The sequence below is a fragment of the Sturnira hondurensis genome, unplaced genomic scaffold, assembly GCF_014824575.4.
Source record: "Sturnira hondurensis isolate 20B ecotype Veracruz unplaced genomic scaffold, ASM1482457v3 Scaffold0015509, whole genome shotgun sequence".
NCBI classification, from domain to species: Eukaryota; Metazoa; Chordata; class Mammalia; order Chiroptera; family Phyllostomidae; genus Sturnira; species Sturnira hondurensis.
This window is the reverse complement of record NW_028088140.1, coordinates 13377563-13389496: the sequence shown is the minus strand read 5'-3', so window position 1 is coordinate 13389496 and position 11934 is coordinate 13377563. Positions and strand designations below refer to the sequence as shown.

General features: G+C 41.9%; 1 protein-coding gene across 4 annotated transcripts in view; it reads left to right on the top strand.

The window, feature by feature from the left end:
* The first annotated feature begins 249 nt into the window (after positions 1 to 249).
* Positions 250 to 11934, top strand: part of CCDC77 (coiled-coil domain containing 77) — a 49081-nt gene continuing 37396 nt past the window's right edge. The window contains exons 1-3 of one of the 4 annotated variants that reach the window (XM_037064818.1): positions 250 to 360; positions 3329 to 3383; positions 5245 to 5296. In XM_037064818.1, the coding sequence (XP_036920713.1) occupies positions 5259 to 5296 (38 nt within the window). In that variant the 5' untranslated portion in view covers positions 250 to 360; positions 3329 to 3383; positions 5245 to 5258. The remainder of the gene's footprint in view (positions 361 to 3328; positions 3384 to 5244; positions 5297 to 11934) is intronic. The other 3 variants (XM_037064821.1, XM_037064819.1, XM_037064820.1) reach the window with 3 other exon arrangements.

The window sequence follows — 11934 nt, the reverse complement described above, 5'->3', positions numbered from 1 at the left end:
TATGTAAACAAAGTAGATAAACAAGCATAAACTGTAGGCGTCCAGAACTAGTTCAGTCTGATCCCAAGTATCGTTCTGAGAGAACTGGGAGACTAGTTACCTCCTCCGCCTAGAGAGCTGTGAGCAGAAATAAAACTACATTCCCCAACGATCTCTGCGCGATAAGGCGCGAGCACCAGTGAGCAGGAATGGGGTGTGCCTCTGAGTGAATATCCTTCCCATTGGTGCGCAATGCTACCGGGACTGGGCAAACTGGTAGGCGATTGGACGGATTTCAGTACCGTCGGTGGCGCCACGACGCTGCTTGATCTAACTTTTGTTTTTCCGTTGGCATCTGTGACTCCGGGGGTTTAGAATGGCGTGAGTATAAAATTTCGGGTTTCTGGGAAGGGTCTGGGGAAGGGAAACTCTGGTGAGGGAAGAGTACCTGTGGAAGCAGCTCGGAAGAGACAGATGTGGGCCCGAAATATGGGGGTGGGGTTTGGGGGCGTCCGGAGTCCTGGGGAGCGGATGTGGAAAATTAGAATATGCAAAGGGAAAGATTTCAGGGTACTGGAGCATTGGGGAGCTATAGCGACAAGGGAGTCGAGAACGAGATGAAACTAAAAAAGGAGTACAGAATTAGGAGGTCCTGGAGATGGGTTCCAGTATTCCCCATCCCGCGCTATTCTAATTAAGCCTCAATCTCGTTTAAGTCAATGGAAGATAAAAAATACTTCACAGAGTTGTGGGTGTAAAGTAAATGTCAAAGTGCTAAACAAGAGTTAATTGTAGGTAGACAAGCTATAAAAGATATACCTAAACAAGGATATTGCAGAGAAAGAGGAATAGAAGCTAGTTGAAACCCATTAATGTAATATAAGCAAGGATGTTGTTCTTTTGAGAGATACAGTCATGGGTAAGGCAAGCTGCTGCTTGCAAGGAGCATGCACTATCATGGGAGAAATGGTAGCAACAAAGAACTCCAATATGTACAAGTGCAGTTCTTTTGCACTTGTACGAAACAAGTGCAGGTTTTCTTTTTTAGAGGATATGGATGGAGAGACTCAGGAAACAGATGAAGGAAGTAGCATATGCGTTTTCATCTACAGACTGGGTTAAAGTGAACTTGTAAGAGTGGAGGGAGCTATGTCCCAGTTGTAGGAACAAAGTCATGAGGCAAGACAGTTATCAGCAACAGAAGGCATAATTAGGGGAGTACGGGGAAATGAGTCAGGAGAGAGAGGTTTGGTCCTTAGATGGAAAGCAGTGACCTCTAGGCTGAGTTTGATTTAATGCATTTGGCTATGAGGAGTTAGTGATGAATTTTATGACTTTTCTACGAAGATGATCCAGGGAAGACCAGGAGTGGGTAGAACATTTAAGCCATTGTAGCGTTGTTAAGAGTATGGGGAGATCCTGAATTAGCATTGTTATCATCGAGATAGAATATAGATAGTTATATGGTTGGATGAGAGGGTCGATAGAAATAGTAATGAGCCCCGGTTGGTGTGGCTCAGTTGATTGGGTGCTGGCTTGTGAACCAAAAGGTTGCTGGTTCGATTTCCAGTAAGGGCACATGCCTGGATTGTGGGCCCGGTACCCAGTTGGAGACATGAGAGAGGCAACCAGTCATCAGGAGATTGAAAGAGATCTATTTGCTCATTCAACAAGTAGTTAATTACTCTGCATCAGGCAGTGTTTTAATTATAGAGGTAATATAAAAGCAGTGAAAATGATGTTTCCAAAGAAATGGATTGGGGAAGTAGTAAAGAAAGTTGAGGATGGAACCTTTTGAACCAAGGGAGGGACATTTTCAATAAAAATAATAATCTGTAGTTACTGAGTGCCTGTAGTGTCAGACCTTTTATTCATTATTTCATTTAATCCTTACACTGACCTATAATATACATGCTATTCTCCCCATTTTCTAAGAAGTAATGGAAGTTTAGAGAGGTTAAATAACTTACCTGAAGTCACACAGCTACTAAGAGACAGAACTTTGACTCAAACTTAAGTCTGTTTGATTCCAGAATCCATGCTCTCAACTATAAAGCAATATTATTTAAAAGGGTGATCAACACTGACAAATTAAGCATACAAATCCAGGATGACTTGTTGGGTGGAAGATGGGAACCCAAAAGAGCAACTGCATTTATTAATTTGTATATCTCCTGACCAAGAAAAGTGCTTTTAGTTCAGATGTTAGAGTAGAAGTCAGATTGTTAGAGATTATAAAACAAAATAAAAGTGAGTGTAGATAACTTTTAGTAAATGTGCAATAGTCTTCGAGAAGAAGGAGTGAGATTGCCTGTGAGGGGGAAGAGAGATTTCAGGTTGCTATAAAGCTCTTTTAAAGTTCCAGATTACTCTTTCCCTTCCCAGTATGGTTCAGATGGTTGGAACATTGTCCTGTACACCAAAAGGTCATGGGTTCAGTTCCCACTCAGGGCACATACCTGAGTTGGGGGTTCTACCCCAGGTAGGGGTACATATGGGGAAGGGGACAACCAGTCAATGATTCTCTCTCTCTCCCTCCCTTCCTTCTTCCCCATCACTTCCTCCCTTTTCTTCTCAAAAAAAAAAAAAAATCAGTGGATGTATTCTTGGGTGAGGATTAAGAAAAAGTTCCAATGTACTCTTAAATAGTTTTAGCACAGTGATATTTATCTTTAAGATGTCTCCCATATTCGTAAAATGGAATGTTATTTGACCATAAAAAGGAACAAAGTACTGACTGACACATGCAGCAGCGTGAATGAACCTTGAAAACATGCTAAGTGCAAGAAGCCCATCTCAAAAGACCACATACTATATGATTACATTAATATGAAAGTCCATAACAGGAAGATCTGTAGAAACAGAAAGTAGATTAGTAATTGCTTAGGGCAGGGGTAGGGTGGAGCACAGGGGTGATAGCTAAAGCATATAAGATTTGATCTTGAAGTGATGAAAATGTACAATTTACTGTGCTGATGGTTGTACGTATCTGTGAATATACTAATCATTGAATTATAAACTTTTATATAGAATGTGAATTATATCTCAATAAAGGTGTTTATAAAAATGTCACTTGTCCCTGATCACCGGTGTGGCTCAGTTGGTTGGGTGTCATCCTGCAAACAGAAAGGTCACCAGTACGATTCCAGGTCAGGGCACATGCCTAGGTTGTGGGTTTGGTGTCCCCTGTCAGAGCACATATGAAAGGCAACCAGTCGATGTTTCTCTCCCTCACATTCTCCCTCCCTTCCTCTCTCTTTCTCAAAACAATAACCATGTCTTCAGGTAAGGATGAAAAAGTCACTTATGATCCTACCATACCTACCTAGTTACCATTTTTATTTTCTAGGTTATTTTCCACAAGAGGCAAATTGGCCTAATTTGGAGAAGCTTTGTAGAAGGAGGTGAGTTTGAAGAAGGAAAGTAGTCTTTTAAACAAGAGGATAAAAAGAGATGGCATATTTGAAGTTGGCTGGTAGGAGAAGGTGGAATGACAAAAGCAAAAACAGATTTTCCAGCTAGATTGGATAGTAGAAGAAAAAGATGATGAATAGAGTCAAATTCATATTGAGGATTTAAAATTATTTATTATTTTATAAAATACATGTAGAGCACCTACTATGAACCAGGCACTATTTCAGTCACTGCAGGTACAGCAGTGAACACAGTAGATAAAAAATGCCTGCCCTTAGGAGTTTCGGTGTGTTTTGACATATTTTAAATAATCCCTTTAACTGCTGTGTTGAGAAGAGACTGCAGGGGATGGAGTTGAGAGTGGAAACAGAGAGACCATTGTAGTAATCCAGGCATTACTGACATGAATCGTTGTCAGACTTTAAATTTGTTGGTGGCAGAGGCTATAGGACTTGCTAATGGATTGAGACAAAGAAAGGAGTGAAATTTCTCTAAGTTTGTTTTCCTAAACAACTAAGAGAATGGTGTTAATAATTGCTGGGACATTGAGTTCAGAGAGAAGGTCAGGTTTGGTGGTAGGAAGTGTATATCAGGAGCTCAGTGTTGGAATTGGTGAAGTTGTGAGACCTGTTGGGTGTCTAAGTGGAGTGTGTGTGAGCCTGAAGTAGAGGGCAAAGGAAGGACTGGAGGTGCACACTTGAAAATCATGAGACTTCATGAATTTACCAAAGCAATAAGTATAGATGAAGATGAGGAAGAAGTAGCAGTGACTAAAAATTAACAACCAATGAGGAAGGAGAACCAGGAACCTGTGGTGTCTTGGAAGCCATATGAAAAAGGTTTCAAGGACTAGGGGAGAGACACTCTGGAGTCCCTAGCAAGAAAATGGTTATAGAGTGGACAATAGTAATTATCTCCTTTTTTCAAAAAATGTTCCCCGAGGAGTGAAGACTGTAAACAGATATATTCTAGGTAGAACACAAGAACAGCACATCACATTGTCTCCTGACTGGCTCAAAGTCAGAATGAATCAACACAGCCTTCTTGATAAGAAAGCTTTCCCCAAAGCTGATTAAAAAAAGTCTCTCCCCTTCTCCTCTCTCCCCTTCTCTCTCCCCTTCTCCTTCATCCTCCTTCCCCTTCCCTCTTTTCCCCTTCTCCAAGATCTGTCTTATCAACATACTGCCTTTCCCATTCCCCTCTTCTTTCCTGCCTTACATTTGCCTTTCTCTAGCCTAAGCTCTAAGGGCCCTTCTCTTGCTTCTGTAGCCTGTTTCCTGAGTCTGTGCTCGCTACTGCTACCACTGTAACTTTCTAAATAAACTTCCTCTGAAAAAAAATGAAGATTGTGAATGGGCGTTTTAAAATTTATAAGTAATATTTTTTCTTTCTCTAAAATAAAACAGTACATACAAAATAAAGACAATATCAATGGCTTTTTATTTCTCTTAAATTTAGCATAATGGGTCCTCTACCTTAATTTTCACTTACTATCTCTTGCTTATTAGAAACTTTGTGCATCTCCCTCTCTTACAATTGCAGCAAAAGGAATGTTTTTGTATTGTTGCAGATAATCTTCATACCAAGGAGGGTTTTTTTGTGCTTATCCATCCAAATATTAAATGCAATTTTGATATTATTTGAAAATAATAATGACAAAGAATACCTTATGAAAATTCAAAAGTCATACAACTTCAGGATTCAGAACTACTTTAACAAATAGTACTACATTTTAAAATGTCACACTCGGAGCAGCAGGCTCATGTACGATTGGAGAGGGAACCAGTATGTGTGTTCTACCGTTTTGTTCTGTTCCGGCCCTGTCATTCTGAATATTTGTATGTCTGACAGGTGAAATAGACAACATGAACTTTACCCCGACACATACCCCTGTCTGCAAAAAGTAAGATATTTGTTTATTTTTTATTTGTTCCTTTTCTTTTTAAAGTTTGTTTTATTGATTATGCTATTACAGTTGTCCCATTTTTTCCTCCCTTTTATCCTCCTCCTCCCTGCTTCCCACCTCCCTCCTTAGTTCATGTCCATGGGTTGTACATATAAGTTCCTTGGCTTCTCCATTTCCTATACCATTAACCTCCCTGTCTATTTTGTGCCTACCTATTATGCTTCGTTTTTTAAAAAATATATTTTATTGATTATACCATTACAGTTGTTCTATTCCCCCCCTTCATTCCCCTCTACCCTGCACACCCCCTCCCCCACCATTCCCCCCTTTAGTTTATGACCACGTGTCTCAAGTTCTTTAGATTCTATATTTCCCCCACTATTCTCGCCCTCCCCCCATCTATTTTCTACCTACCGTCTATGCTATATTTTCTGTATCTTCTCCCTCCTTCTCCTCTTCCCACTCCCCTATTGCTAACCCTCCATGTGTTCTTCATTTCTATGGTTCCACTCCTGATCTAGCTGTCCTCTTGATACAGAAAACCTTTGTTCACTCAACCCTCAAGCACCCCCAAGCACCCCGGGGAAGAGCTAGCAGGGCGCTTGAGAAAGCAAATAACAGGATGTTCCCAAGGACTAAGATAAGCCCCGTAGTCAGAACTAACTTCCACATTCCGCTTTTGTATCCTCCTTTACCACCTAGACAGGAAGACCCTGCAGACTATATAAATCCCTTTGTTCAGGGCTCAGAATTTGGAGACTGACTCTTCTGGGCCCGTGCACGTGATAAACTACTTGTGTTTTCTGCTATCTCTTCTAGGTGTGAGATTCTTCCCACAACACTCTTAGTTTGCTTTTGTTTTAGGTGTGGTTATTAATAACTATGAGTTTGCTGTCCTTTCACTGTTCATATTTTTTATCTTCTTTTTCTTAGATAAGTCCCTGTAACATTTCATGTAATAAGGGCTTGGTGATGATGAACTCCTTGAATTTGACCTTATCTGAGAAGCACTTTATCTGTCCTTCCATTCTAAATGAAAACTTTGCTGGATAGAGCAATCTTGGATGTAGGTCTTTGGATTTCATGACTTGGAATACTTCTTTCCAGCCCCTTCTTGCCTGTAAGGTCTCTTTTGAGAAATCCGCTGACAGTCTGATGGGAAGTCCTTTGTAGGTGACTGTCCCCTTGTCTCTTCCTGCCTCTAGAATTCTCTCCTTCATTTTAATCTTGGCTAGTGTAATTATGATGTGCCTGGGTGTGTTCCTTCTTGGGTCCAACTTGTTTTGGACTCTGAGCTTCCTGGATTTCCTGGAAGTCTATTTCCTTTGCCAGACTGGGGAAGTTCTCCTTTTTTATTTGTTCAAATAAGTTTTCCACTTGTTGCTCTTCCTCTTCCCCTTCTGGTACCCCTATAATATGGATGCTGGAACGTTTAAAGATGTCCTGGAGGTTCCTAAGCCTCTCCTCATTTTTTTGAATTCTTGTTTCTTTATTGTGTTCTGGTTGAATGTTTCTTCCTTTTGATCCACTCAATTGATTTGAGTCCCAGATTTGTTTCCATCACTATTGGTTTCTGTGCATTTCCCTTCATTTCACATAGTTTAGCCTTCATTTGTTCCTCTAATTTGTGACTAAAATCAACCAGTTCTGCGAGCATTCTGATCACCAGTGTTTTGAACTGTGCATCCGAGAGGTTCGCTATTTCTTTTTTGCTTATAGAGTTATCGGCTTTGGGGCTTTGAGTTCTTCTTGAGCCATATTTTGGGCTCTTCGTGCCTGTTACGTATGAGGAATTTAGTGCTAGGTGTTCACCAGGGCAGGTCAACTCAGTTGCTGGATTGTGACGCTGTATGTGGGGGCGTGGTCAAAGGAAAGCAACGGCGGTCCCCTCTGCTGCCTGCCGCCACCACCGCCACCGCGGATGCCTGCACGATCTGTTCCACTGCGCGCGAATTTGTGACCATGGTCAGCCCGCTGCCTTGCGTCCTTGCTGGGTTCGCCGCTGGGGCCTGTGTGGTCTGTCTCACTGGTCACTTCTTTTCTGGTTTATCTGCGCGTGAATGTGTGACTGCGGCAGCCCACCACCCTGCGCCCTCACTGGGTCTGCCCGACACTACCCCGGATGCCTGGGCACCTGGGGTCGGGGGACCTTTTCTGCCCTTCCCTGCTCTGCGGCTGGGTCTGCCCCTCTTACCAGTCCGGTTGAATGGTTTGTTGTTGTCGGACTTCCACATAGTTCAATTTTCTGTTCTTTGTCTGCGTCTTTGTTTACTAGACCTTTGTTGTATTCCAACTTGGTTGTGGAAGAAGGCACAGTGTTCCTACCTACGCCTCCATCTTGGCGGAAGTCCAGATATTTGTTTCTTTTTTGAGTTATTAAAGAAACAAGACTTCGCCCTGGCTGGTGTAGCTCAGTGGATTGAGCACGGACCTGCGAACCAGAGTATCACGGTTCGATTCCCAGTCAGGGCACATGCCTGGGTTGCAGGCCAGTTCCCAGCAGGGGACACATGAGAGGCAACCATACATTGATATTTCTCTCCCTCTCTCCTTCCCTTCCCCTCTAAATAAATAAAATCTTTAAAAAAAAAAGAAACAAGACTTCTATTAACTCGTGTTACACAAAAAATCTGATTTAAAAAAAAAAAGAATCAAGACTTTTATAACTTTAGTGCAAGTTGGCTTATACTTGCACACTCTGGATTTGAACCATATTAGACTCATTATTCTTTTCTTTAAAAAAAAATTTTATTGATTATGCCATTACAGTTGTCTCATTCCCCTTCACCCTGCACACCCCTCCCCCACCAATCCCCCCTTTAGTTTATGTCCATGTGTCACAAGTTCTTTAGATTCTACATTTCCCATACTATTCTTGCCCTCCCCGCTGTCTGTTTTCTACCTACCATCTATGCTACCTATTCTCTGTACCTTCTCCCCCCTTCTCCTCCTCCCACTTCCCTATTGCTAACCCTTCATGTGATCTCCATTTCTATGTTTCCACTCCTGATCTAGCTGTCCTCTTAGTTTGCTTTTGTTTTAGATGTGGTTGTTAATAACTGAGTTTGCTGTCCTTTCACTGTTCATATTTTTTATCTTCTTTTTCTTAGAAAAGTCCCTTTAACATTTCATGTAATAAGGGCTTGGTGATGATGAACTCCTTTAATTTGACCTTATCTGAGAAGCACTTTATCTGTCCTTCCATTCTAAATGAAAGTTTTGCTGGATAAAGCAATCTTGGATGTAGGTCTTTGGATTTCATGACATGGAATACTTCTTTCCAGCCCCTTCTTGCCTGTAAGGTCTCTTTTGAGAAATCCGCTGACAGTCTGATGGGCACTTCTTTGTAGGTGACTGTCCCCTTATCTCTTGCTGCTTCTAGGATTCTCTGTTTCATTTTAATCTTGACTAATGTAATTGTGATGTGCCTGGGTGTGTTCCTTCTTGGGTCCAACTTCTTTGGGACTCTCTGAACTTCCTGGATTTCCTGGAAGTCTTTTTCCTTTGCCAGACTGGGGAAGTTCTTTATTATTTGTTCAGATGAGTTTTCCACTTGTGGCTTTTCCTCTTCCCCTTGTGGGATCCCTATAATTTGGATGTTGGAACATTTAAAGATGTCCTGGAGGTTCCTAAGCCTCTCCTCACATTTTTTGAATTCTTGTTTCTTCATTCTTTTCTGTTTCGTCATTTTTTTCTTCCTTCTGTTTTAGTCCCTTTATTTGTGTCCCAGTTTCCCTTCCATCACTATTGGTTTCCTGTGCATTTCTGTTCATTTCAATTAGTTTAGCCTTCATTTGTTTCTCTAATTTGTGACTAAAATCAACCAGTTCTGTGAGCATCCTGATCACTAGTGCTTTGAACTGTGCATCTGAGAGGCTAGCTGTCTCTTGGTGGCTTAGAAGTAATGGCTCTAGGGTTTGAGCTGTTCTTGAGGCATAATGTTTTGGTTAGGTCACACCTGTTATGTATGAGGGGCAGAGCCTTAGGTGTTCACCAGGGTGGGGGGACCCAGTCACTGATTTGTGACATTATGGGGGTGGGGTCAGAGAGGGGCAGTGGCGTTTGTTCCACTCTCTCTCCAATTTTCCTCCCCTCTGCAAGCAAACTGGGGGTCCCCCTGGTGCTGGCTCCTGGGTATGTGGATCTATGCACCTTCCAGGACCCCGTGGGTCTCTCCAACAAAGTCTCTGTGAGCCTGGGAGCTTTTCCTGGCACCTTGACCCTGAAAGTTTTTCCAATTGGTGCTTTCAGGCTTTAATTCCTGACGCTGGGGCCCTAGCCTGCGCGGTCTGTCTCACTGCTCACTCTTTCGCCAGTTTATCCAAGTGTGAATGTATGACCGCAGTCAGCCAGCTGCCTTTCGCCCTCACCGGGTTTGCTTGTTGCCACCCCTTGTCTGGGATCTGCCAACCGCCTTCTGCGTGCCTGGGTTGGTCAGATAGGTTTTTCCTGCTGGATCCCGCTCTGCCAGCCACTGACTACGCCCCTCTTACCAATCTGGATGCATGGTTCGTTGTTGTCAGACTTCCGTACAGTTCAATTTTCTGTGTTTTGGTTGCGTTTTTGTTACTAAAACTTTGTTGTCTCTAAACTTGTTGTGTGAAGAGGCACAGTGTTTCCACCTATACCTCCATCTTGGCTGGAAGTTCATTATTCTTTTCTTATTACATGGAATTTAGATTAAAAACAAGGACACACTAAATGATAATACCAGAACCTAGACAGATTGAGTGGGCCTAGCACAGGGTTAGTGCCTCCTGGATTACAGAAGAAGTAACCAGTATACAAAGGGGACTTGGAATGCTGGTTCTGCCATCACCTTGTTGCCTCATCCTCTGCCACAACACTCATCTGCAAAATCTCGGAAATATCTCTTAGTTCATCTACGAACCTATTTCCCACTGTTGTTATAAGGCAGCCCCCTTGGAAAACATAGAACATTGGATAAACTAATATTTCTGTCACAAGCTTAATGATTGAGATAATATTAGATTTTTTCTTCATGTTTGCTGAAAGTACATTTTAATATCTCTTCTATACATGCTTGCTTATTATAAGTGGTAACTATAACCTTCATAAACTACAACTCTTGGGTTCTGGTATACCAGGTTCACCAACTCTGTTGTCTGTTTTGTTACCTAGTAAATTGCAGTAAGCCAAAATGGATTAATTTTCACATGAGGGTTTCTTCAATTCTACATCATTTATTTTCTGACTTTCATTGTTTTAGCTTAAAAACACTTCTTGTCCAGCAAACACTTTTGATCACCTTAAATCTTGTTTAGTCTTGGTTGGTATAATACAGATGTCTCCAATCTAGAGATTAGGATGTGATGTAGTTTTGTAATACTTTGGCTATGTTTTCTAATTTTGACTCTTTTGTGATGTTTTTCTTAAGTGTCACCTTATACATAAGTGCACAAGTTTCTCTAGAACAAGAGGAATTGGAATTTTACTAGATTCTGCCAATTTGTCTTTAGTTTTACCAAGTTACACTTCACCAGCAGTATAATTGTTTCTGTTGGTGTATGTCTTATATTAAATTTTCTCTTGGTATCTGGCTTTGTTTTTAAAAATGAATTTCATTTTTTAAAAATGAATTTTAGACTTCCAGCCAAGATAGAGGTGTAGGTGGATCCTATCACAACCAAAACAAGAAAAATAACAAATTCAAAAATAGCCCTGGTTGGTGTGCTCAGTGAATTGAGCACTGGCCTGTGACCAAAGGGTCACCGATACTATTCCCATTCAGGGCACATGCCTGGGTTGCAGGCCAGAACTGCCAGATAATTGAACTGTATGGAAGTCCGACAACTAAAGAGTTAAAGAAGAAACATTCAGACTGGTAGGAGGGGCATAGACAGGTAGCCGAGGCAGAGAACATGCATTCTTCAGTCAGTGGCTGAAGAATGGGCGGTAAGGTGGCGGCTGGGAGACTGGGTAGTCCCACATTTGCATGTGGATTAACCCAGAGGAACAACTAGGAAGCAAGACAGACTGTGCAACCCAGGGTTCCAGCACAGGGAAATGAAGCCACAAAATTCTGGCTACAAAATCCTGTGGGGGTTGTAGCAGTGGGAGAAACTCCCAGCCTCACAGGAGAAGTTCATTGGAGAGACCCATAGGGTCCTAGAATGTACACAAACCCACCCACCTGGGAGTCAGCACCAGAAGGGCCCAGTTTACTTGTGGGCAGAAGAAGTGACAGAAAGCTGACCAAGAGCTGAGCAGGCAACATTGTTCCCTCTCTGACTCCTCCCCCAAATATATTGCCCTGCTCCAGGTAACACTATAGCCTGGGTTGCCCTGCCCTGGTGAATACCTAAGGTTCCACCCCTGCAACATAACAGGTGCCAGGAGACAAAAAAAATATGGCCCAAATGAAAGAAAGATCAAAGTTTCAAAAATAGAACTAAGCGATGAAGAAATAGCCAACCTATCAGTTGCAGAGTTCAGAACACTGGTTCTCAAGATGCTCACAGAAATGGTTGAGAATGGTCACAAAATGGAAGTAAAAGTGAAGGTTATGGACCAACAGTGTAGGAAAGAAACTGACACACAAATCAATGATGTGGAGCAGAAGGAAGAAATAAAAATCCAACTGGAACAGAATGAAGGCATAAGAATTCAAAAAA